General features: G+C 49.8%; 1 protein-coding gene across 2 annotated transcripts in view; it reads right to left on the reverse strand.

Moving 5' to 3' along the window:
- PGAP1 (post-GPI attachment to proteins inositol deacylase 1) overlaps positions 1-27,147 on the reverse strand; it is a 1,466,013-nt gene that overhangs the window by 561,476 nt on the left and 877,390 nt on the right. For both annotated transcript variants that reach the window (XM_069615724.1, XM_069615725.1), the window contains 2 exons: positions 1,845-1,918; positions 1,707-1,758 (listed from right to left, as the gene is read on the reverse strand). In XM_069615724.1, the coding sequence (XP_069471825.1) occupies positions 1,707-1,758; positions 1,845-1,918 (126 nt within the window). The remainder of the gene's footprint in view (positions 1-1,706; positions 1,759-1,844; positions 1,919-27,147) is intronic.

A 27,147-nucleotide genomic window follows, 5' to 3' on the forward strand; every position in this document is an offset into this window, starting at 1 on the left:
CTCTTCAGGCTAGATTACTGCAATGGCCTTTTCCTTAATCTACCATCTTCTTCTCTATGACCCCTCCAGCTAATCCATAATAGGGCAGAAAGGCTTATCCTTGGCCTCAAGCCCACTGACTGCATCTCTCCAGCCCTAAAAACTCTCCACTGGCTCCCGGTTGCAGCAAGGATCAAATTCCTCTGCATCATCCATAAGGCTATCTGGTTCCAGAGAACACGCTACCTACAACTTGCTCTTAGTAAATACTCTCCCTCCAGATCTCTACATTCCTCCGGCACCAACTCTCTGTGTGTCTAAACAGAGAGCTGGTGGCTGATCTCTTTCCTCGGCAGGCTTCCTCCTATGGAACAGCCTTCCCCCTTGCTCTTCGTCTTGAGCCAGATCTCCCCTAATTCCGGAAGATCCTCAAGACTTTCCTTTTCACCACCTCCTTCCTTTCCTCCCTCCTATGCTAAACCTACAGTTGCCGGGATTGGTGACCAGGGCCCTTATGTGTCCTTTTGGGCCCTGGCCTCCCACACCCAATCGCCTTCAGCCTCTGCACGCTCACAGCACTTGTCTCGGCTCCCACTGGCCTTTGCCACCGCAGGCATGCACTTACTTATTTATAGGCAGCTGACCACTCCCTAGCACTTTCTCCACTTGGCACTTACAGCTGCTCACTCCCGGGCACTTCCCCTCTGGGCACAACTAGCACTTAGCCCCCCCACTCCCACTTCCCTGCTGCTCTCTCTTTACTGAATGTCACAAGGCTTAGAAGGTCCACCTTCTTCATTGTTTTAATTTATTGTCATTCCCATGCTCCCTCACTGTTTTGAAACACAATTTAATTGCTGTATAAGCGCCTTACAAATGCACGATAAATAAATAAAAAATACATCTCCTTGTAGTAAGTCCGATCCTAGTCTGTGTAAAGCCATATGTAGCTGGGAAATTGATACAGGGTACAAAGTTAAGCCAGCTAACTCGCTTCACCTCTGGTACAATAGACACATGAGAATAGCTAGAAACCATTATACTGACCATTGTGGAGGGAATGGGGTATTTTATATCAAAACCAGACATGGTCTGCATCGGGCATGCTTCCCTTTGCCTTATTGCGGGAAAAGCATGACCTTCCAGAAGGTCAATTTTTACTGTATCTACAGCTGTCTAAATCCGAAAGTAAAGTGTCAGATGACAGACCCTACATTAAGTGCCCTCAGAAAAGACGCCCCTTGTTGACATAAACATCTACAGGTCCTTATCAACTTTCATCAGGTCAAATCCAATTAAGATCGATTTGGCTTGGGACAGGGTGAGGGCTACTTCAGAGTACGCATTCCTGCAAGTCACATCTCCAAGGAATAAGGACGGTATGTTTAGAGGAATGTTACCAAGATGGAGCAGACTATGCACCCAAAATCTTATGACGAGAAAGCCAAGATCTGAAATCTGGAAAGTTTGGAAAAGGGGAGAGGAGATACATGTCAAGGTTATTAAAAATTTAAATTGTATAATTTTAGCATAGGAAGTGAACATACCTAAGCAGAGTTTTGGCTCTAAAACAAGGAGTCTTAGAATTGGACTTGCCAGGCATAGCTGAGAAGTAATATTCATCTAATTACCTTCTACCATTGGAGGTAGGCCATAATATGTGTAGATTACACACCATCACAATATATGTTTTCCTAACTGCTGCATGGATCTCAAAAGTAATGTACCTTTACGAAACTGGCAGTGACGTTCAATGTAGATATTAAAGGCCTGATATATCTAAAAGAAAACAGGAAACACAGTTAATTAATGTAAAATTATTTCAGAATATAAGTATCACAGTGCCATTCTAGTCAGTGCTTTACCTCGCCAAAGTCTTGCAGCTGCACATAGTGAACTAGCCCAGTCGACTCTAATTTAATCTTGTTGCTAGTAAATCCTGTAAAACAAATTAAAGCATTAACTACAATATAAAATTACCAATCAAAACTGAGTTTTTATTTTTAACTGTAAAAAACAGCCCATGAAACATGTTCATGGTAATACAAAAAATAATCAAACATAACAAATAATAAAAATAAGAAAGTATGTAGTAATAATATCAAATTCAACAGAACAAAGACCTAGCCAAAGTCGCTTAGGGAAAACCTATAACACCAAAACTAGCCATAATAAGTATACTTTCCACCATAAGTAGACTTTCCACCCTTTATGAAATTGCATATCAAAACAGATAAAAAAAGAAATCATGATAATAATTTCATCTTTGTAGTTAAGGCAGCTCTCAACAACAATAGGACCGCCCAGCACGATGGCAGATAAAGTGCAGATAACACATAGAGGAGTGCAGGGCGACTCTGTGTGAAGTGCAGAGAATTTAAACCTTGTGCAGGTATCTGGTCATTCCATCGAATGGCAAACCATCAATTTTTCTCCATAGAAATACCATTCCATAGAATGGCCATTTCGTTGAATAAAATTTGATGGATCCATCTAAATGTAATGTTAACATTAGGGGTTAGATTAGGGTTAGGGTTGGGGCTAGGGTTAGATTAAGGTTTACATTAGGGTTAGGGTTGGGGCTAGGGTTATTTTAAGGGTTACATTAGGGTTAGGGTTGGGGCTAGGGTTAGATTAAGGGTTACATTAGGGTTATGGTTGAAGCTAGGGTTGGATTAAGGGTTACATTAGGGTTGGGGGTTAGGGTTGGGCCTAGGGTTAGAATAAGGGTTACATTAGGGTTAGGGTTGGGCCTAGGGTTAGACTAAGGGTTACATTAGGGTTAGAGTTGGGGCTAGGGTTAGCTTAAGGGTTACAATAGGGTTAGGGTTATGGTTGGGATTAGGGTTGGGGCTAGGGTTAGATTAAGGGTTACGTTAGGGTTGGGCTAGGGTTAGATTAAAGGTTACATTAGGGTTAGGGTTGGGGCTAGGGTTAGATTAAGGGTTACATTAGGGTTGGGGTTAGGGTTAGATTAAGGGTTACATTAGGGTTAGGGCTATGGTTAGGTTGGGGCTAGGATTAGATTAAGGGTTACATTAGGGTTAGGGTTGGGGCTAGGGTTAGATTAAGGGTTACATTAGGGTTAGGGGTTAGGGTTGGGGCTAGGGTTAGATTGAGGGTTACATGAGGGTTAGGGTTGGGGCTACAGTAAACTTAAGGGTTACATTAGGGTTCAGGTTAGGGTTGGGCTAGGGTTAGATTAAGGGTTACATTAGGGTTAGGGTTGGGACTAGGGTTAATTTAAGGGTTACATTAGGGTTTGGGTTGGGGGTTAGGGTTAGATTAAGGGTTACATTAGGGTTACGGTTGGGGTTAGGGCTAGGGTTGCGGTTAGATTAAGGGTTTAATTAGGGTTAGGGTTGGGGCTAGGATTAGATTTAGGGTTATATTAGGGTTAGGGCTGGAAGGGTGGGCTGGGGGGAACCCCCCGAATATACAAAAAAAATTCAAATTAAAACGTCACAAGGAGCTGGCCAGAGCCGAGATTTCAGCACTGGGCAGTTCCATGTAACGTTTTAAAGTTACAGAAAAAAGCATTGAAATGCTATCTTTTACATGTAAAAGTTCATTTCCATTGAAACCAGTCCATTTATATTTTCGATGGACTGGTTTCGATGGAAAGGCACTTTTACATGTAAAAGATAGCTTGTCGATGATTTGGCATTAAATGCTTTGTATCCGATGGTTTGGTACGTCGACCCTTTATTTTCGATGCAATCACGATAAACCCATTGTGCAATCTTCTTCTCTGATTTCACTATAAACCAGTCAGACAAAGAGAAATACATGTTCGTTTGGATAGTTTGGGGAGAGAAAGAACAAATGTCGACAGTCAATTTTCCATCTGTTTGACACAACATGTTGTACTAAATAATTCAATATTAATCTCATGATTAGCATACGTTTAGAAAATAACGAATTTAAAAAAAGATAAGGTTGGATCTTATTCAGCAATGTGATAATCTGAACGGCCTCATTTGATGAGTGCATCATTTGTGTTGTTTCTCGCACAGAGAAGTAACTTATTTTCTTTTTAAAGCATGGAGCCAAGCTTTTAAACCTTAATATTTACATATACTATTTTTAAAAGCATGGACCTTGCTCGAGAGCAGTGGAGCGCTGTGCAGAGTGTGGGTGCCAGCATTTGGGCTGCCACCTTTTAACACTGAGTTGAGGTTTGTGTGTGGGTATACGCATCAATTGGAATTGGTCCTTGGCCAGGTGTTGGGGAAGAAGCCATGTTTTGAGAGATTTGTAAAACTGAAGGATTGTGGGGCATTCCGAGCCAACACGGGGACAGAGTTCCAGTGGGTAGATCCGTGACAAGAGGATTGTTTGTGGATCCTCTCTTTGCAGACGAGTTGTTGTTCAAGTCAGTTGGTTGATTTGCTGTGCGAGGAGTGCGTGTCATCAAATATGTGTAGCTTAGCCACCAGGTATGCTCAGGCATGTCATTTCCCCAAAATGCCAGGGGTAGGGCAGGACAAAGACTGATGTTTGGGATATTTCTTTTGTTCTCTGTGAAAGATAGTGAGCTAAAGACTCTGGGTAAGTCTCTCGTAACCAGGACTAATGTCTGGCAGAGGGACTCCCAGGACCCCCATTGTTAATTTGCATATTTAAGTAACTTTGGGTTTCACCCTAAGTTACTAGGGGAATCCAGACGTGGACCCCTTGCTCACTATTCTTAGAGAGGCACAGATCCACCCTACTGATGAGGTCCAACCAGACCGAAACACGTGTCTGGGGTTTCTGTTGGTACTCTTGCTCAGAGGCGAATTGTTTGGTGCTGGAATGCCCCAGAGCAGGACAAAGACTAATATGTTTGGGATATTTCATTCCTTCTCTGTGAAAGATAGTGAGCTAAAGACTCTGGGTAAGTCTCTCGTAACCAGGACTAATGTCTGGCAGAGGGACTCCCAGGACCCCCCTTCTTAATTAGGGTAGAGGAAGTGACATCACATGACCAATGACCTGTGATGACAGGAAGTGATGTAATTTGAGGCTGCCCCCAAATGACATCACGGGAAGTGATGGCACAACCCCTTTCACTCCTTCGCAGAACAGGCAGTAGCATCACAGAGCATTGTTCCTCAGTACAGAAAAATATGGTGACAATATCAGTGTAATATGATTATATCACTAAATGGAAGGGTACAATGTTCCCTTGCCCAATGGCCCTTGACAAATACCCACTGGCTACTGGTTGCAGCCAGTAAAAATAAAAAAATAAAAACACTTATTTTGCCCGGGGGTAGCACAGGAGACAGCCGGGGTAGCAAGGGTGAATGCAGGGGTCGCAGCTGCAACCCTCAAATGACGTCCCTGGGTATGCTGGTGTGCTACTTGTGATTGCTTTCTAGATGGTACATGCAGTCTTGAACAGTATTTTGGCCTGGAGAGGAAGCCAATTTTGTTTGCGTAGGACGGTGATTCAGTAAAATATCTATGCACCCGTAGTAAGGCACGCTTCAGCGTGGTGAACTGCCTTTGCTTGAAAGGAGCAGCTGGGAGCCCCATCAGGAGGGCATTTGTCCCATCAATGCAAGCTCACGACCACAATGGTTGCTGTCTTTTGAGATTTGTACACCAGCAGCTTGAATAGGAGTCTGCTCACCATTTCTACCCGCTGCGACAGTGAAATATTGACACACTCGTGTGGCCCTTGGAACTGGGCCAGCTGCAGTCCGCTTTTCAGCCTATTCTGAGGACCCGGTGTGGTCCTATTTGCTGACGTCGCTACATGGCGTGAGAGGGAGCGGGCAGGCTGCGCTGCGGTGGTGGTAAACTAGCAGCTCCAGAGGAGCAGGCGGCTGGTTCATGGGTCCTGGTGCCACTGGCGAACTGTGAACAGCTTTTCCTTCTGTTCCCGGCCCTGGAGACAGCATCGGCTTGACTGTGGCGAGGCAGCGTTCCAGTGGTTGGCTGCGGGTGAGCTTTTGGTGTGCCCGGCTGCCCACAGGGAGAGCCAGCGGGACCATGCTGCGCTGGCTGGAGGTGGAGTGAGCAGCGTATATGAGCACGTGTTACATTCCAGCTGAAGTTGGGTGCTGGGGATGAATGGACCCCCATCTCCTGCTGGCGCCATTTTTGGGAGTGGGGACTGATTGATTGAGGGCTAATTTTGGAATAAGGACTCTGGCCTAGTATGCCCTTGGCTTCCTGGTGGTGCGCCTGGCCTGTAAATTAGGCTCTGGTGGGCTTGCAGTGAATCTGCTTGGATACCCCCGGCTTGAACCCAAGCAGTGGGCCTGAGACTGTGGGGTGCACTGGCGCCTCCTCGACTTTGCTTTTGACTTAAGACCTGTCTTGCCCAGTTGAGGCCAGGGTTGAAGCCCGAGGCCAGGCCGAAAAGCAGGGCTTTTGGAGTGGCAGCGAGTCTGTGGATCTTTTTGGAGCTTGTGCATTGAGGGGTGAGCAACCTTGTGCCCAAGGCCTTGTCACTTTGGGGTGACGCGTGCCATTCCTAGTATGGTGGTGCAGCTGCTTGGTGGCCAAAGGAAATGAAAAGCAGGGGTGCCTCCAGTTTACCCAGGAGGTGGTCTTGGCACTGTATAAGGGAACCATGGCGGTGCCCAGCCCTGCGGAGCCAGAGCAGGTGGTGATGTCGACGAAAAGTATCCACCCCCTTATTGCACTTCTAGTTACTGCACTTGCACAATCCGAATGACGGTAGGATAGTTATTTTCGTCCCGGTCCCTCCCCACCCCCATTTTTTGTCTTGTGGCACCTTGAAACACCATTTGATGTATAGCTGCTTAATAAATAAATAAAATCACCCGGTGGGTCCCCGAAGCTTAGCATAATACTGGCGGAAATGAAGAACGGTTTTGCCTCTATTAATACCAAGGTGGACGGCATAGAATACAAAATGGATCGCATGAAGGGCCGCATTGAGAAAGAACAGCCGCATACGAGAGGCTGAACATAGAGTGGAGTTGCTGGAGGACACGAGCACTGACGTGAGCCAGGAGAGATGTGAAAGAGATCTGTGATGAGAATGAGGATCACGCTGCAACAACATTAGGTTGGTGGGGATCCCAGAATCAATTCTGATGCAGAACATGGAAACATCCATGGAGTCCTTTATTAGGGAGGTCCTGGGGGACCACCCACTTTCTTCCCAGTTCTTGATTGAAATGGCCCACCGTATGGCAGTGCAGAAGCCTAGGCCTGGGCAGAGCCTACGCCCTGTCATTGCACAGTTGTTCAATTATCATGACAGGGACGCTAGACTGCGCAGGGCACAAGAAATAGGAAATTTGCAGTACAAGGAGGTCAGAGTGTCATTTTATCCAGACTTTACGCCGATTGTGCAGAGGGCACGTCTGTCCTTGTTGGCAGCCAAACGTTCGCTCATAGATCACAGTATGGCATGCTGTATCCCTCGAAGTTAAGGGTCATCCATGACAATAAAATTAATGTATTTCTTCCCTGACCTGACTGAAGTACACACTTTTCTGAAAACTTTGCCTAGGGGTTGATGCTGAGTGCCTGTGTACAATAATCTGTTGATTTTCTGTGCTTCTGTGATGCCTACTTATTTGTCTGAAAAAACGCTGTTGTTGGGACACTGCATGCACAGGGCTCTGGTTGCTTTATAGGTATGGATCACCAGTGAAGTATCTTAATGTTTATGTAAGATGGCGGGTCAGTTGCTTCAGATCCTACTAAGATAAGGGACTCCTCCTGACGGTCGATGTCGGAGGCTCGGACGAAGTTGTTGCTGAGTCCAGCAGCCCCGGGCGATTGCCCAGACTGTTGGTGTCGGAAGGTGGGGGGGCGTAAAGGCTTCAATGCAGATTGAGGTTGGACAGTGGGGGTGAGGATGGGGGCGGTGGCAGCCTGGTTGGGGTTTGCTGTGGGGGTGGATTGGGCGTGGGAATGTTTTTTAAAAGATGTTCATATTGTTCGGCGCTCTATGGGGTGGTTTTGTTTTTTCTTTCAAGTCGTAACATGCTGGTAAGAGCCATTTGTTGGTTACAAGGATGGCGACTGAGGCAATGAAGCTGGGGTCATGTACCATACTCAGCTGGAATGTGCGTGGCTTTAATAATCATGCTAAACTGCACAAGACCCTGGCACAGGGCTAAAATCGTTATGCTTCAGGAAACTCACTTAGTGGGGAAGTTGAATGGGATTTTTGCCAGCTGATGGGATGTGGCCACATTTATATTTCCTATTCTTCAAAGTCCCATGGGGTTCTGACCATTTTCCATAGGTTACTGGGGTCTCAACCACTACGGTCGGAATGTGATCCGGATGGGAGGTATATGATTGTGACAGGCACACTTGCACATCCATCTGTCACATTGGCTACTGTGTATGGCCCAAATATTGATGATCCAGGGTTTTACGACTCCCTATTGACCAAGTGTCTGGCATTGTCACATAATCAGCTAAGTGCATGTGATTTTAATACGATGTTGCACCTTTGGTGGATAGATCAACTCCTGGAATTAGGTAACCATTTCATCGGTGGCCAGGGCAATACTTGGGGGAATGGAAGACTTTGGGCTACTGGACCTCTGGTGGACGTTACACCCCGACGATAGGGATTTTTCCTTTTATTCCTCAATGCACAACATGAGTTCACGTATTGATTACATTATGGTTGGACAGGACTGGGTGCATAATACCAGCAATTGCACAATGTTGCAGAGGACGTTCTCAGACCACTCTCCAATTAGATGATAGTTTACGATGACTCAGCTGGTGGTTTGAAGGCTGTACTGGCACTTCAAGGGTCAGGCCTTGCTGGATATGCTGTATAGGAGTGAGGTGTACAAGGTTATAACATGATTTTTTACCATTAATGAGGGGTTGGTTTCCTCCGTCAGGATCCTTTGGGAGGTGTTTAAGGTGGTTTTGTGGGGATGGCTCGCTCCATGGAATGCGGGGACCTGAAGGCTATCCGGCATATGATAGGTAGCCTGACGTCCAAATTGAAGGCGTTTCCATCCGGGGGTAACGAGCAACCATCTCTCGATGGTCTGGCTGCAGAGAGGAATGCGCTTGATCACTTTCGAGAGGAGACAGATAGAACATTGCCATTTCCTTGCAGCTCTGCACTTGGCACAGCGATATGGGGAGATGGGCAGACCCAGGAGGCTCCTTGCTAGGCTTGTGTGGGGAAAGTAGGGCCAAACAGATATTCTGGTTCTTAGGAGAGTCGATGGAGTGTTGGTGTTTGAGACTAAGGCGATTCTTGAGGCACTTAGAGAGTTTTATGCCAAATTGTACGCAGCTCGGGGGCTGGCGGATCAGGAAACATTGCATGCCTTTGTTGGAGGTGCAGAGATGGCGGGTCTTGCTGAGACAGCTAGAGAATTGTTGGGGGCCTCCATTACGTTACTGAAGTCCTGAAGGCAATTCAAGATTTACCAACCTCTAAGGCTCCAGGATCTGACGGTATCATCTCTGAGTTTTATGAAGGATTTGGTCCCAACGTGGCTGACTACTTGCTTCATGTGTGGCAGGAAGCGTTACAGACTGGGGTGTTGCCCCCAACGATGAGGGAGGGTGTAATCGCCTTGATCTTAAAACTGGGTAAGGACCATTTGGACTGTGCTTCCTTTAGGCCAATTTGGACACAAACATATTTTCCAAAATACTGGCTGATAGGTTGTGTCTTTATCTTCCTTCGGTGGTGCATTTGGATCAGTCTGGGTTTCTTCCGGGCCGGTCCACAACGCTTCATTTGCATAGGTTGTTTGAGGTGCTGACTCAGATTGATCCATCTGCATGGATTGGGCTCTTCAGGATGTGCTTTGCATCGTTCGAATTGGGGCAGGGGACCCAGTAGGGGTGCCTGGTGTCCTCTCTTCTATTTGTTACAGGTATAGAGCTGCTTGCGGTTCAGTTGAGATCACTGCATAGGCACTGCGGGTTAGAATTCGGAGGGGCCTGGCAATTGATCTCTATATACGGACGACATTCGTTATGTTAAGGACCCCGAAAGGAATCTGAAGCCACTTTCGGAGGGGATCGCAGCATTTGCGGAGATCTCAGGATGGGGGTGAATTATGCTAAATCTATTTGATTCCATTTACTGACGCTACGCTGGGCCACTTGGAGCAGAGGGGTTTCGCGGGGTGGTGACTAGTACTAAATATCTGGGAGTGGTCATTAGTAGAAAACAGTTGCAGTTATTGAAGGCTTACCACGAGACACTACATGGGAAGATCCAGCATTGTGTACAGTCCATGCATGGTGGCGGTTATTGTTGCGGATGATTGTTATGCGTGACCGTATACCCCAGTGATGGCGATCTGAGTTACCCAGTTTATTGCCCCGACGTGTGATGGTGTGATTAAAAGGAAGTGGTCTGGCCTGGTGATAAATAACATGTTTGACTTTTATATGGATGGCACCTTTGTTACCTGGGAGCAAGTGGAAGCTAATTTGGGAGGGAGGTTTGGGCTCGCATTTCAGTATTTTAGGCTTTGGGAGGCATTCCGAGCATGGTCTACAGATTTTCCTGATGAACCATTGGTGTTTCCGGTGTTGAGGTACCTTGTTAATTCAGTGAATGCCTGTAGTGTGGTGTCCACTATCTATCGAATGGTCCAGGAATTTTCTCCCAGGCCGGTTTTAGCGTGTAGATCACAGTGGGTGGGGGATATTGGAATCGATTTGGAGGATAACAGGTGGCAGTACATGTGCGCGTGTACCAAGAAAGTAGCAATATGCTCATGGTTTAAACGGAATCAATTAAAAATACTTCACTGTGCCCATCTGTCCCTGTTGGTTCCAAAGAAATTTGAGGTTTCCAGACTGTCCCTCCCTGGTGTCTTTTTGGCAGCAGATTTTTGCACTGACGGAGCGGATGGTCTTTCATGAGGTCCCGCTGGATATTGTTTGTTTCTTGTTTGGGTGGCTCCCGGTAGTTTCTAAGGGTGGGCAGAATTTGCTGCCCATTTTTATGATTCTAGCGAAGAAAAGTATTTCAATGCTCTGATCTAGTCCAGCGGTCCCGACTAGTGTGAAATGGCTATGGGATTCGGCATGGTGCTGTGATGTGGAGCATGAATACTGCAAGATGCAACCTGGGAACTCTAGGCCAGGGGATGTGTGGGACTCAGTTTGTGTGTTTCTAGCAGCAAGAGAATCTGTTGGGAACCAAGATGTTGGGGTGGTGAGGGAGGGATCTGTGGGGCCATTGCCAGATTGAGGGCCGTTGATCTGACTGTAGGCCAAGTGTTTTCAGGATAATGCCTGGGTTGTTGGAAAGCGCACTTTGAGTAATTAAGACCAAAATAGGTTTGTTGATGATGGCACTTTGTTGGGTGGGAGTATGTGTGCGATGCGCGGGGGTGGCAGAGTATTGCCTACTATGTCTATGATTACCACGACCTGTTGGCACATGACTTGATGTCATCCTTTGTTGTTTATGCTCTTGAGGTGTTGGATGTAATGTGAACCTCTTATTAAATAAAAGTTTTTAAAACAAATGTGCACCACAAGAGCCTCCACTATAGTCCGGAAGTCCTGCGGCGGGATGAAGGGTTTGATTTTGCGAAGGGTGATGATTCAGAGCTAGGCTGTTTTGGCCTTCTTGGCTATGCATTTCTAGAAGGACAGGCTGCTGTCAATGGTAAACCCAAAGGATTCTAGGTGTATATCACTGAACCATTGTTGGGCAAGTTGTTGTTTAACTGACGGACCAATGATAATTAATTCAGCCTTGGATAGGTTTAATTTGAAAAAGTCAATTGACACCCAGGACTGGATGATGGCTAGGTAATCGCAGAGACAAATGATGTCCTGAGAGCTATTTACTGTCATGTACATGTACAACGGAGTATTGCCCGCTTTTTGGTGGATGGCTGTGTTGGGATCTTTAAGGAGAGTACCCAGAGACACCATGTAAAGGTTAAAACGGATTGGTGAGAGGATGAAGGCTTGGGTAACTCTGTAGGAGACATGAAGTTGGTTAAAACACAAGTTCACCTGGACGGTCTGGTGACTGCCCGTGAGATAGGAGGTGAACCAATTCAGGACAGTTCCAGAGAATCTCATTCTGTCAGCAAGGAGGGAGAGGAGGAGGTTGCGGTTGACTGTGTCGAATGCAGCCAAGAGGTCAAGGAGGACGAGGAGGCATGAGTCGCCCATATTCATGATTTGGAGGGCACCATCCACCACCTGGATGGTGCCTGTCTTGATGCTATGCTTGGGGCGGAATCCTGACTGATAGTCTTTTAGGTAGTGAAGTTGTTTGATTCTGGAGTATAAGCGAGTGGGTGGGCAAACCTTGTTGTTGATGGCACCATTTTCCAATCCATTTATTATTTAATACAAGTTTATGCCAATCACTAGGAGTCCTCTGTGTCCGTGTCTCGTTCCTTGTTCCTCACACTGTCTAAAACGATAGATCTCTAAACTCACTCAGGAACTAGCTAGCTGTTCCTACTCTATCCAGATGTTAGTGTTCTTCATGGAATTGGCAGATGCCTTGCAGACACTCTGCAAGATATATCTTCCGTGTCCGCTTTCTCATGTCCCTTCTTCTCCCTCTCTTTATACACTCCACCTCCATTCCTTGTGCTGTTCCTCTCTCTTCAGTCTCTCTCACAATCTGGTCCTTGCGCAACCCTTTCATGTTATCACTCCACTCCACTACTCCTTCTCCTCCTCCACACCTCTACTCCCCTCCTCTACACTACTCTTGCCCTCCTACCACTAGTACCCTTCCTCCCTCCAACTACTACTCTCATCCCTCCAAACCACTACTCGAACACTCTCCTTCCACTCAGTACCATCTGCTACACAATGACTCCATCATACTACTTTACCAATTTGCTCGCCACACAAACATGCACACTTAAAGCTGTAGAAACACTTTCGCTCCTAAGCCAGTACCTCATCTTCTCCAACAACCTCCTCCACAAGCCGCCAATACTTCCTCCTGCTGGTCTCTTGGTCCTCTTCCACTGCTGACCTTACCAACAAAACCCAGACTTCCTGTTTCTTTCCCCTTGCTTACATTTCTCTCCCTCTGTGCTGATTTGACCGCTTTCTCTGGCCAATCAGGACTTGTCTTCCCCTCCTACAATGAGTATGTGCATGGCAAAGTCTTCAAAAGGGGGCTACGTCATGTCCACCATGCAGGCTCACCAGGGAGAGGTATAGGAAATGTGGGTTTCTGGGTCCGCTCTCAGCGGCCGTCCTGGTAATTATGGGGAATAGCCCTCAGTGGTCCAGTGGTTTGCTGCTTTCGATGTGGACTGGCCGGCAAACTCTACTGGTCCCACGCAGTGGTTTTCCATGTTGTATTGCACGGTTGGTCTTAGTTGTCTTGTTTTGATGAAAGCTGGTGTTCTGGTTCTCTTTTCCCTGTCTCCGTCCGTTGGCTTGGCGATATCTGCAACCAATAGAAAAGTGGCGAGCATTTCTACTTATTAATTAATTCATTCCATTATATATATATATGGCGCCACACACCCAAAAGCCTCACAGAGCCCACATAAACACAGAACAAGAGACAAAACAAACACAGGCCAAAGAGTCAGAGGACATTTAGTCTATCCTTTTGTTAAAGAAGTACATTTTCAAGTCCTTTTTGAATCTAAATGAAATCGAAGGATCAAGAAGGACAACAGGACGCTCATTCCATGCTCTAGGAGCCTGAGCGTCAAAGCTCACGGGCTCCATATTTGGTCAATGCAAAGCGAGATTGGACAAGAAGAGTACTATCGTTTGAGCGTAAAGTTAACGTGGGAATCTTAATGTTTAATGGGTCCTTCAAGAATCGAAGAGCAGTGACCAAAATGCATTTTTGTGGCAACGAGAGTACTTTATGGCGTTTTCAATGTTGCACCATCAACTAATGCCGTGAACTCCCCATTGTGGTTACATTTTCCTTTTTTCTTAGTCCATAGATGGCCCCGGTGGCTCAATTTTGCATAGACTGCAACTTCTTCAAATTGCCTTTGGATGTACCAGCAAGTAGGCTGTTACAATAATCCATACTTGAATTAATCAAGGCAGTGGGTAGTAAAGCTCTGGTTTCTAAGGTGAGATATTGACTGATCTGGCCTAAAAGTCTATTCATATATGCGCAGGAGGAGCTAATCGAATCTACATGTTTAGCGAAAGTCAAAATTGACACACAGTGTTTTTACATGAGAGGCATCCTGAATGGTACATCCAGCAGTAACAAATTGGTCATATAAGTTTTTTAAGCTTTGATCCAGACCCAACAATAAGAAGTTCTGTTTTGCTGTTATTGAGTGCCAAACAGTTGCGAGCCATCCAAATCTGTACTAAAAAATGAATTCTATTAATTGCCTTAGAATCGTGTCCACAATCGCCAGTCAATTCAAGTAATATTTGAAATTGTCTGCGTAATTGGTATAGGTTACGCTGATGCTATCTAAAAAATCACAAAGAGGCCTCATGTAAATATTAAATAAGGAACAAGTTACTTACCTGTAACTGTTGTTCTCCAGCATGGGTCTGGCATGGATTCACATGCTCATGAATATTCCCCGTCGTCAGGCCGGGAATCCTCGGTATAGAAAAAAATCAGTATCAGTTTAGTTTCTGATCTGTCTTTCTTAGTAGTAACCAATCACTGGTCTCTGCATCATACTGCCCCCAGCCAATGACTGCCCTCTCCCTAAGCCCCGCCTCTGGCAGCCATCCTCAGATTTGGTAGCACGTAAAGTGGCAGTACGACCAAGTCAAGTGCCGCAGAGGGGTAGGCGAGAGGGTTCGCATGTGAATCCATGCCAGACCCATGCTGGAGAACAACAGTTACAGGTAAGTAACTTGTTCCTTCTCCAACATGGGCTCTGGCATGGATTCACATGCTCATGAATAAGAGAATACATAGCAGTACACACATGCACAACCACGGGAGGTGGAAACAGGCTCAACATTAAGCATCTCTTACCTCCTCACCAGGCTCACCTTAGGCGACCAGGTTGCGCAGCACTGCTTGGCCGACCCTGGACTCCTCCCTGGAGTCCCGATCGACGCAGTAGAATCTTGTGAAGGTGTGCGTCGACCTCCACGTCGCAGCCCTGCAGATGTCCAGCAGGGGCACACCAGACAGGAACGCCGTGGTAGCAGCGATCGCTCTGGTCGAATGGGCTCTCGGGTGGCCGGGCAGCGCTCGGTTTGCCAACCGGTGACAGTGCATGATGCAGCCGGAGAGCCATCTGGAAATGGAAGTCTTCGAGAGAGCCTTCCCTTGAGTCACAGTCCCAAAGTTCACAAACAGCTGTGACGTCTTCCGAAAACTCTTTGTGCGGTCCACGTAGAACTTCAGCGCTCTAGCTACATCCAGCGAGTGCAAAGTCCTCTCGGCCGGCGATGAAGGCGACGGGAAGAAAACTGGCAACACCAAGGGCTCGTTGAGGTTGAAGTCCGACGGCATCTTGGGCATAAAGGGGGGGTGCGTCCTCAACACCACCCTCGTGTCATGAAAAGTCAAGTATGGAGGCTTGCAAGATAGGGCCTGGATCTCTCCCACTCGTGCGGAGGTGATGGCCACGAGGAAAGCTGTCTTCCATGACAGGAACTTCAAAGGCGCCGAATGCATAGGCTCAAATGGGGCCCCCATGAGCCTGGTCAGCACCACATTAAGCTCCCACGCCGGGGCAGGAGCCCACACCGGCGGGAATGATCGGAATAGTCCCTTCATGAATTCTTTCACCAGGCAATGAGACCACAAGGACGCCCGTCCCGTAGTCCTGGTATATCGGGAGATTGCAGCCAGATGTATTTTGATGGAGGCGTGAGCCAGTCCAACTTTGGCCAGCGACAGTAGGTACGGCAGTACTTGAGGGGCCGTAACCCGCAGAAGGTTAATCTTCTGTGCACGGCACCAGACAGAGAACCTCTTCCATTTATGTCCGTAGCTCTTGAGAGTTGAGGACGCCCTGGCCTTTGCAAGAACCTCTCTGCAGTCGGCCGGGATGTCGTACCCTCCAAACTCTATTGCTGCAGGAGCCAGGCCTGCAAGTTCAGCGACTCCGGGTTGTGGTGAAGAATGGCGCCTCCTTCTCTGGAGAGAAGGTCTGTGTCCCTCGGCAGCTTGATTGGTGTGGACGTTGACAAGTCCAGAAGGTTCGGGAACCAGATCTGTCTCGGCCACGCCGGTGCGACGAGGATCATCCTGCACCGGGACCTCTTGAGCTGGTTGATGAGCAGGAGCAGCAACGGTAGCGGAGGGAACGCATAAAGAAATAGGCCGTCCCAGGGGAACGAGAAAGCATTGCCCATGCTCCTCGGCTGGGGGAACCTGCTGGCGAACCTCCGGCACTTGGAATTCGTCGCCGTGGCGAAGAGATCGATTTGGGGTTCGCCCATTGTCGGAAGAGTCGATCCACTTGATCCTGGCGTAGTTCCCACTCATGGCACGAGCGCAGCTCCCTGCTGAGTGAGTCGGAGATCATGTTTTTTATTCCTGCCAGATGAAGAGGCACCAGAAACATCCATTGGGCGACGGCCCAATGCCACAGATCCTTGGCTTTCTTGGATAGGGCCGGGGACCTGGTTCCGCCCTGCTTCCGGATGTAGAACATCGTGGTGGTGTTGTCGGTGAAGATCCTCACCACCTTGCCCTTGAGGGACGGAAGAAAGGACCTGAGGGCCCAGAACACTGCGCGGAGCTCCAAGATGTTGATGTGGAGTGACTTCTCCTCCGGGAGCCAAAAGAGGAGTGCGCTCCCCAACCTTCCAGGGAGGCGTCCGTCGTCACTGTCACCTGGTGAGCTGGGGTGTGAAAGTCTGTGCCCGCCGACAGATGGGAGCGGGTACCCCACCACCGGATCGCCTGATGGAACGTCTCGTTGAGGGATCCTGTCCACGAAGCTGCCTGTCGACTGGACCCAACGGGCATCGAAGAACTCTTGTAAGGGGCGCATCCGAAGCCTGCAAAGGCGCACCAGATAAATGCAGGAGGACATCATCCCGAAGAGGGACTTGATAGATCTTACCCTGGCCATGACCGTGGCCAGCAGACGCTGCACCTTGCCCAGAATGGTCCTGGTCCTTTCCTCCGACGGCGAGGCCAGCCGCGCCACTGTGTCGAGCTGGGCTCCCAGAAACAGGGCGACTTGCGACGGAACCGGGTGGAATTTTGGAAAGTTGATGGTGAATCCCAGGTCCGTGAGCAGCTGGACAGTCTTCGCAGTGTGCTCCACGACAAGCTCCCCTGTCCTTGCCCGGATGAGCTAGTCGTCCAGGTAGGGCTAGATGTGGATCCCCTGTAGGCGCAGCAGAGCCCCACCGGTGCGAGGCACTTGGTGAACACCCTGGGCGCCCACTTAAATCCGAACGGGAGGGCCTTGAACTGGTAGTGCCGCCCTTGGACCACGAACCTGAGGAACTTTCGGTGTCTTTTTAGAATGGGGATGTGGAAGTACGCATCCTCCAAGTCCAACGACGACAGGAAATCGCCCTCCTCCAGCTGTCCCAGCACGTGCTGGAGGGTGACCATACAGAACTTCTGTGCCTTGATGTACTTGTTCAGTCGTCGCAGGTCCAGGATGGGGCGCCATCCTCCTGTCTTCTTTTTTACGAGGAAGTACCTTGAGTAAACTCCGGAGCCCCGAAGCCTCTTTGGGACGAGCTCGATGGCACCCTTCTTGAGCATCGCCCTTACTTCCAACAGTAGTTGAGGGACGTGATTTTCCTTCCTGGCTACGGGTGGAACGCGAGGGCACTTCTTCTGAAACTCGAGGGCGTACCCTTGGGCCAGGGCGTCCAGCACCCAACGGTCGGTGGAGATGGACTCCCACACGCTGATGAACCTCGCCAGCCGGCCTCCCACCAGGGCGCTTCGGCGGGGGCCCGACCCTACGGTCGGTTCATTCTTGTTTGGAGGCCGCCTTGCCTCCTTGACCTCCCTGTCGACGACGACGACGGGCACCACCTGACTTGCCGCGTCCCCTGTAGGCTTCCTGGGACGAAGATCTTGCCGCTTGGCGGTACGTGGAGGAGCCACTGCCAGATCCCTCGGAGGCACCTTGTCTGCCTCCGGAGCTCCGAAAGGATGGCCGTCGTTGTTGGAGCACTCCCAGTGCCCGGGCAGTCTCTGTGTCTGTCTTGATGGCCTGAAGGGACTCATCAACCACCTTCCCAAACAGGTTTTTCCCATCGAAGGGCATGTCCAAATCTTGGTTTGTACGTCCTGGCGGAAATCCGTGGCCTTGAGCCATCCTCGTCGTCTCAAGCAAACGCTGTTGCCCAACTGACGGAAACCGGTGTCGGCGTTGTCCGTTGCCACCGTGATGGCATGGTCCGAAGCAATCTCACCTTCCTGTAGGATTTCAAGGGCCTCAGCCCTTTTGGCGTCCGGAAGGAAGCCCAACAGAGGGGCGATTTTGAACCACAACTCCCGGTCGTAGCGGGCTACGATAGCCAGGGCGTTGGCCGCCTTGATAGTCGTCGCTGCGGATGAGATGATCCGTCGTCCTATCGTGTCCAGCTTCAAGCCCTCGCCGTCAGGCGGGGAAGTTGATGTCGAGGCCGATGCCCCCTCAGCTTTCTTCTTTGCTGCCGCCGAGACGACCGAATCTGGGGTAGGTTGTGCCCGAAGGCACAAGGGGGCAGCGTCGGGGACCTGGTACTTCTTCTCGTACCGGTCCCTCTTTGCCGGCGCCGTGGCAGGGTTCTTGAGCAGGGCGAGCCCCTCATCCCAGATGTCATCAAGAAGCGGTACGGCGAGGACCGTCTTCTTTTTAGCCTCACGCCGTTGGTAAAGGAACCCTTCCTTCTTCTTCTCTTCTGGGCAGAGCTGGAAGAGCTCGGATGCCCTGGAAATCATGGCATGAAAGGATCCAATCTCGTCGGGCGGGGACGCCCGAGCAGGGGGCGACGGGGGACACGTCCCGTCATCGCCTCTGTCGTCATCTGTACCTGTCGTAGCCGTGTCCGTGCCTGTATCATCCCCGTGGGTAGTAGACCGGGGGAAGGCAGAGCAGGCCGCAGAGGTGGGAGAGGTAGCGTAGGATGCGTCCTCCTCCTCTTATGCGGTGGACTTTCCGAAGGTCTTGGCTCCGGTTCCCTTGTCGGGTCTGGCTCAGGTACCTCCGTCGCGGGGAGGGGCAACCTTGTCCTTATCTCTGAGCATAAGGACTGAATCGCTGACAAAATGGCCGCCGAAGTGTCCTGCGGCGCCGGAAACGGCGGGCGCGAGGGCTCTTGAAGAGCCTCGTCAGCGATACCGTCGCTCTCATCGTCGCCCTCGTCGGGATCCCTCCCGATGGGCTGGGCCTCTTCCACGACTTCGATGAGCTCTTCTTCAGAGGTCGTGTCCGTATCCACGATGGCCACCAGCCCCTCCCCCACCTTTTCCAACGAGGACTTCGTGGGGGTCTTCTCAATGGGCCTGAAAGACGACTCCCTCCGCGGTGGCAGGGAGACTCTGGGTCCTGAGGTCGCCTCCACTGGTGTAGCCTCCACAGGCTGAGCCAGGGCCGCGGCGACATCCTCAATCGAGGTCTTAGTAGGGTGAATTAATGCCATCGTCACCTTCTGTACGCCTGGGGCCTTCACCTTGGGGGGAGGGTCCGAGCCTCGTTCCCCCTCTGCCGGAATCTTCGAGATCGACCGGGGCCTCTCCAGAAGCTTCGCCGGGTTCTCGGACTTCCTCTAACCCGAGCCAGAGCGTTGGCTCGTGGTTGATGGCGCCAGGGAGGATGCGCCCTGCCTGGCAGCCAAGGAGCCCGAACGTTCAGCGCTCCCGGTGCCCGCGGACTCGCGGTGCTTAGCCTTTCGTTAGGCCCCCGTCGCCGAGGCGCCCTCACAGGACTTAGAAGACCGCTCTGACTTCTTTTTCTTCTTCTCGCCTGACGGGCTCTTCCCTTCCAGCCAGTTGGCATGACGGAGGTGGCGGTCCTTCATGGTCCGCTCCGACATGTTCCCACAAAACGCACAGTTCTTCTCAATGTGCGTCTTGTCCTCATGGAGACAGTAGAGGCATAAGGAATGCTCGTCCTCCTTGAAAACATTCTGAAGCTGGCATCCAGGGCAGGTCCTGAACAGCTTCCCGGGCGTCGAGCTTCCTTTCTCCTGGGCCATGTCTGGGGTAGGCCTCGGAACTTCTGGAATCCTCCAAAAGCGTAACTCGACGAAATCTTCACCCTTGAGAGGCGTAGAAAACTCTGAAACAGATCCCCGTTGATCGGATGTAGAAACGGTGGAGCTTGAGGCTCTATTTAACCGAAAAATGAGAAAAATCTCCTGAAAAAGCGCGAACACGTAGCAGAAGCTCGAGAGCTACAGCACGAGGACTCCCAACACTTGAACGTGCGGTAAAAATCTGAGGATGACTGCCAGAGGCGGGGCTTAGGGAGAGGGCAGTCATTGGCTGGGGGCAGTATGACCCAGAGACCAGTGATTGGTTACTACTAAGAAAGACAGATTAGAAACGAAACTGATACTGATTTTTTTCTATACCGAGGATTCCTGGCCTGACGACGGGGAATATTCATGAGCATGTGAATCCATGCCAGACCCAATGCTGGAGAATATAGGAGAGAGGCATGAGCCTTGGGGGACACTACAATTTAGGATCACCGGCTTGGCCTGAGAGTCGGCCAAGGCCACTCTCACTGACCTGGGCCCAAGAAAGGACTTAATCCAAGCTGCGGCGACATCTGAACACTTTTGCAAGTCAACAAACCTCCTTACTAGAAGTGAATGGTCGACAAGGTCGAAGGCAGCGGAGAGATCTAACAGTAATAGTAACACGGTATGACTCCCATCAACAATTTGGATCATATTGGATTAGAGGTCGAATAGAGCCGATTCAGTGCCATGCCTAGCTCTGAAACTGGTTTGCCGATACCCCAAGATGGTATGATTCTCAATATGTTCCTGTAGTTGCTGTTATGCAACGCTATCAATGATTTTCATAGGATATGGCACATTTGTGATGGGCATGCAATTACCTGCAACTGCGGGATATAAATGTTCCTTCTTGAGGAGTGATCTGTGTCTCTTTGAGGCAAGCTGGTAACACTGCACTCACGAAAGGAGGAATTGGTCATTTGAGTAATTGAGGAGAGCAGAATATCCAGGCAGTCCTTTAAAAAAGTTGGAGCAGGACAGACATCACCTAAGCAAACTGTAGGTTTGCGATTACCTCAACTTGACAAAAAGTAAAGGTAGTAAGGTCTATCTGAAATGCTAGTTAACCCGATAACTCTATAATCACCCATCCTCGAACAGCAACCAGCATGATTCAATTGCTTGTTGATGTTTTAGAATATTGTTCATGAATTAATTTTGGATTTATTGGCACCAGGAATTTGAGATATTAAAGGAGCAATTCTGATGGCTCTTGCCTTCCAGTTCCCTGAGTACTACAAATAACTCCCTGAAACTAGATTTTGCATCAAGTATTCTCTGATTATAGGCAGGGTTTTTACCAGTGGCCTGCTTGTAGTCCTTCACACATTTTCCATAGGTGAGCAAAGACTCACCACAAGGGTTCTTATTCTTACACCAGGCTCTTTCAGCCGGTCTCTTTACTAATTGCTGATTTGATTTTCACTTGGAGCGGGGCAAGTACATAAATCGCCCCTCACAGGGCTTATTGAATGTGCTCTGTAATGTCTTCAACATTGGAACTGATATGTTTCTCAGAAAGAACAGGCAAGGCAAAGGAGCAATAGCTGACGGGTCAGGTTTTTCAAATTCCTAACTTTTTTCTTTATTCTTGGGTTAGAGTCAGTACGAGATGCAGCTCTAGGCATCATCTCAAAAATAATGGAGTGATGATCCGACCAAGGACAATACTCAATGGATGCTATGGAAATATTATGATTGTTGAGGAGGGCGCTGTTGGCAATAAGATGGAGTAGACCGTTTTCTCTCCAGCTCTGCTCTGGCAGCAGATCAGCGAGGCCGTAGAAGCCTCCAAACTGTGTGGATCGTGCCCCTTCCAGCATGCTTGAGTGTAGGGGCGACGAGGGAGCAAAGTCAGCCGCACCGACAAGGGTACAGTGGCGGTGGTGAGGAGATATTTGCCTCAGCTCGATCCGCTCTGACAGGAACAAGATGGTGGCGTGCTGCGGTCTTGGAGGCCACTGTATTTGAGCATCACAGTGTGGCGGGGGCGGACTCCGGCTCTAGCAGAAAGGCAGCGGGGAAAGCGCCGGCAGAGCGTGAGACCTGCGCAGAGGTGTAGACATGGTGAGCGCTACCCGGGCGGGCCCGTAATTGTGCTGTATGAGCAACAGAGGAGCGGGAGCAAGAGACATCGCACGGCTCCCGCCCACTAGATCCGGGACAGTTGCCTCCACCCCCCTGACCTCCAGCTAGCCATTACAGGGCAGCTGAGGAGCCGCTGTATGGAGCATATGTGCAAAGGGAAAAGGAAAAAAGAAGGGGGAAAAAGGCAGAGAGCCAGCAGCAGCTGCAGCCCTTAACAGTGACGTGGGCAAGGCCATTGTGGAGGGGGAGTGCACACTGCTCAGGCAAGGGGCCAAAGATACCACACCACAGCCCTGTAAGAATACACTGCTAGGAGGTAGGAAGCCACAGCTGTTGGCAGGGACAGATGGGCTGCTTGAGCCACCATACTAAGAACCAGGTGTTAGGGAGAATTCTCTTATAAGGCTAATTTCCCAAACCTAGTGAGTCCCCCAGCAGCTTTGCTGGATTTTTGGGGTTTGTTTTTTTCTCCTGCTAAGAGTGAGACTCTTTTCCTCCCACTCTTAGGCATGATTTGAGGTATGTCTTTGACTTATTGTGTGCTTATGGGCTATGGGGTCTTTTTACTCCATAGGGTATCATCTGATTTAGTGTATGTGTTACACAGCACCCTCAGTGCAGTAACACAGGGGTGTCATAGTGACCCCCAAACATAGACTCCATACCCTGGGACTGACTACTGTCTCCCAGGGCATGTAAAGTCACCATTGGCTTTACTAGTTCAAAATTGTGAACAGAACCAGTACAAACCATCATATTGTGGAAGTACTGGAAGGGGGTAATTCCATTACCCCTGGGTCTGTTTCGAAGGGGGCACTGTCCAGTCCCCCCTTGTCGAGTTTCTGGCTGGTGGCAGTGGTTACCATGCAAAATATTCCACTGGAATATTTCCTATGGGATTTTCCCATTGATTTTAAACGCACCACTTTTTGGTGCAATGTTAAAGATACCGCCGTTTTATTTATTTAATATAAAATCACCAGTTGGGTCTTTTCTCCAGAACTCTTTTCCAAAATGACGTTTGTGTCCGTCTCTGTAACTCCAACCAAGGTCGGGCCCTTTGTTCCACTTTTTGGCGGGCTTCTCCACAGAAGCCCTCCACCTAGTGCCACTCTGTCTGGGTTCCACAGGATGTGTGGGTGGGGGAATTGGCACCCTGGACTGCTTTGCCTTAGCAACCCAAGTCGCACTGTGTTCTGATTGGCCCAGTGGTGAGCCGTCCGGCTCACCACTTAGCATGTATGAGTGACAGCTAGGCTGTTGAATGGGGGTTTTTCTGCATAAAAGCAGGGCTTTGGGGACTGGAACTTCAGAAGTCGCCACAACCCCTAAGAAATCCGAAGAGGGGAGAAGCTGAGCCATCTGCAACAACGACACCACCGGTGGAGCCCTGCTGCAACGACTGCACCACTTTCCCGACGACAAGAAAAGATCTTCTACTGTAAGAGTTTTCTCCCTTTGAGCTGGTGGGGACAACTAGTTTGCCATTCGCCTTCCAGGACGTCCCTTGGTCGAATCGCCAGTGCCAAGCACCCCGGCGGCTGGATAGCCAAGCTTCACCACTGTGACCGCGAATAAAAGGAACGCACCTTTTTACCGACTGGTCTCTTCCCTGGGCAGTGCAACGACTCCAAGATTCCTCCTCGACGAGATCTTCTCTTCCCCTGGTCGAAACCACGAACTGCACCCGCTGCCAGGAACAACTGCCACCGCTGGAGCTTCCTCACTCTTTAAGGTACTGTGTTCCGCCTGGCCTCCCTTTCTGCGGATTGCTAAAGGTGACCCTTAAATCCTTGGCTTTCCAACTGGGTTGGCCCCCAGACCTTCTAACTTTATCTTTCGCATCAAACCAACCTCTTTTGAACATTTCTGCAAAGACTTGAGTGCTTTTTAAACTGTGTGATCTTGGGCACATTTCGCCTTGCTCCATTTAAAGTGGGCCTGGCCTATGAACTTTGGCTCTATGGTAGACTCTGCCTTCACTAACTTGCTGTGATCTTAGAAAAGTGTTGGGAACTGTTCTATTTTCATGACCTGCCTTTTTCTCCCCCTTTAACTTAATTATTGGAGTGCCATCTAAGTTACGCGCTCACATCTGTTTTTACAAATAGTGGTGTTTTGACCTATACTTGTCTAATAATTATTAAGGGAGGTGTGTATACCTTTTCTGATTGTGTTTGAACTTGCTTTGATTTATAGTGCTTAGTGTATTTCCTAAAGTGTGTTTTAAATAAATAATTATATACTTTTTATACCAAGCTCTGGTCAGTGTTTGATTGCTCTACTGTGTTTTTAGCCCTATTGTGTATCCTCTGTATACTGCCCTAATCATCTTGAGAGAGGTCTGACTGCTCAGCCACAGCTACCAGGTAAATCTGGGTGGTGCAGACTGCTACCAATTGGGTTTACTGCTTACTCCTGTAGTCTTAATCTTCTTGCAGTGTTCCCCAAGGGAACTGCACAGGATTCTACCTAACACCAGACAACCAGCAAGGAAGGCATGCAGGTTCCACCCCGGCACAGAAGATCTGTGGGGAGTGTACAGGGATTGGAAAGTGAATCACAGGAGGCCTCATAAACCGGCACAGCTGTATCCCGACAGCATGGGAGAAGAGTAGGGGTGAGGAGAGGAGTAGAAAGTGCCCCAAAGGATGGCCTGCAGGGGTAGCTGCTTGGGAGGTGGGGAAGATACACGTAGCTACCAGGAAGGTGGGGTGTGGTGGTGCACATAGGAAACACAGTCATGGTGAAAGAGAAGGGAAAGAAGATGCCTGTTCAGGCGAGGGTGGACTCGTTCAAAGTGTCAACCAAGGAACGCCCGGATTTTGACGCAAGCGGGATAGACACTGGCTCGGGCATATCAACATGCCTCACCCACGCCCATCCCAGACCAAGCTAAGCTGCTGAATTTCGAAGAAAGGGATGTAATGGTGCAGATGTCAAGGAAGAAAGGACCTGTCATGGTGAATAGCTCCAAAGTGACAATATGCACAGACTTCACGAGGGCAGGGCAGTAGGCTAGGCATTCGTTTGAAGAGGTCAAAAAACGTCTGGGTAAGGTGGAGGTCAAATACGCCATGTTTTTTTCAGAAAGCCTTAGGCTGGTGAGGTCCAAAGGGGCATGTTTCTTCCACGCCCTACAGGAGGCTTGGGACTGGGTGGACAGGGAAGGTTTGGGCCAATGGAAACGGTCATAAGAGGCAGACAGAAAGCTGCGGGTTGAAGGAGAGTGTCAGGAGATCGAGACTGCGAACTATGGAACTGTGAGAGCTTGGTATAATTGAGAGAAAAATCACTGTCTGTAGATGGCCTGGTCATAAGTGGCATAGTCGGAGCGGAGCTGGAGAACCGAGATGAGCACACACCTATGGATCGCGAGCCTGCGGGAAGGGACGATCATTGTTTAGAATCTAGTTGAAGGGCGATAAATGCTTCAGGTCGGGGGTGTGGGGAGGGAAGCGGGTGGTTGGTGGAAGTTCTTTGTATGGTTACTGTTTTTCACAGGGCATTCATGTGGGAAGGGGGGGGGCACTCTTCAAGGGCAGTGAACACAGGAATCACCGGGGGCCGGGAACGACGTACGCAAAATAGGAATGAAGGTGACGACGAAGGCACCACAAAATGGAGGAGGCGCCCCCGATAACCCGGGCAGCGTCCCCCTCCTGATCTTCCCCTCTCGGGAGAAAGGGGAGGCGCCGTGCCCAGCGCAGCAAAACACAGGCAAAGCCCGCGAAAGCAAGAAAGCGCTGCGAATCGCAGGGAAAGCCCGCGAAGGGCAGACAATGGAAAGAGGAGGGGTCTCCCTCTTTATAACGGGCTGGATCTGCAAGGATAGCAGCATCCAGACCCCGCGAAGGACACCCGCCAGCCCAGGAGTTACGAAGGAGCTTTTCGTTTTGAGGAGGATGTTCATTTAGCGTTCGGAGGAAGAACCCTTGCTGCAGCAGGAAGCAGGAAGTAGCAGCGGAATCGGTGAAGAGGAGCGCGGGCACAGGCGACGGAGGAGCGGTCGGGACAAAAACGTGCTCACCACCGTTCGTCGTGAGGACTAGAAGACCCGTGACCTACGAGCCTCAGAGGGACGCCTCACTGCCGGAGAGGAGCACCGCAGCGGGTTGGAGAAACCGCGGCATTGTTGGCAGGTGGCTGGGCGGGCGAAGAGTCCCCACAACCCCCGGCAGAGCACAGCTGCGGCTGCGAGAGCAAGCCGAGCCATGCTTCTGTTCTGCGGCGGGCCACAGGAGCGCATCCAGCTGACGAAGGTAAACGGAAGGGGGAAAGAAGCGTAAGAGTCGGAGGCAGCGACCAGAGCTCTTCCAAGGTCAGCAGGCACAACCGGGGACCACCAGAGTCCTGGCAAAGAAAACCGCCAGGTGCTGAGCACACCCGGCGAGGGGCAGCTTGCTCGGACTCAACAACTTAACTGGAACGTTGGGGGGCAAAAGTGGCAAAGGACAGTAAAAAACGTTTTGTTTACTGCTCACGGACAGCACTGGAACCGCGGGGCTGAAAAAACATGTGTGCAGCCCTGCACGGCAATCCCATTCCTAAATTGCCAGAGAGCAGCACGGGTGGGCTGAGTGCACAGCCCCAAGCAGCCAGGAGGAACAGGCAAGCCTTGCCTGAAGACTGCCAGTGAAAAAAATTTAACAAACATGGATTTGGATGCTTTTATTTCAATGGCCAAACTGGTGGTGGCCAAGCATTGCTGCAATTGGATGGAGGCCTTGGCTACGCAGCCAGAGGAAGAGCAGCCAGGGACAAGCGAGACCCCTGAATCTCACATGATGTTCCAAGATGATGAGGAGATGCAGGAACAGTAAAGAGAGGGGCACGAGGAAGAGCCAACTGGAAAGAGGAGAAGAGTTATGACGCAAAGGGCCAAGGCGAGCAAGGTACAGGTAGCCAAGAGCAAGAAAGCTAGAGTGGCCGTGGCAAAAAAAAAGGGAAGGACACAGGAGGTTGTGGCCATACCGGCACCGGAACCTGTGG

This window comes from Ambystoma mexicanum, chromosome 9, assembly GCF_040938575.1.
Source record: "Ambystoma mexicanum isolate Mex_15411 chromosome 9, UKY_AmexF1_1, whole genome shotgun sequence".
In the NCBI taxonomy this organism is placed as follows: domain Eukaryota; kingdom Metazoa; phylum Chordata; class Amphibia; order Caudata; family Ambystomatidae; genus Ambystoma; species Ambystoma mexicanum.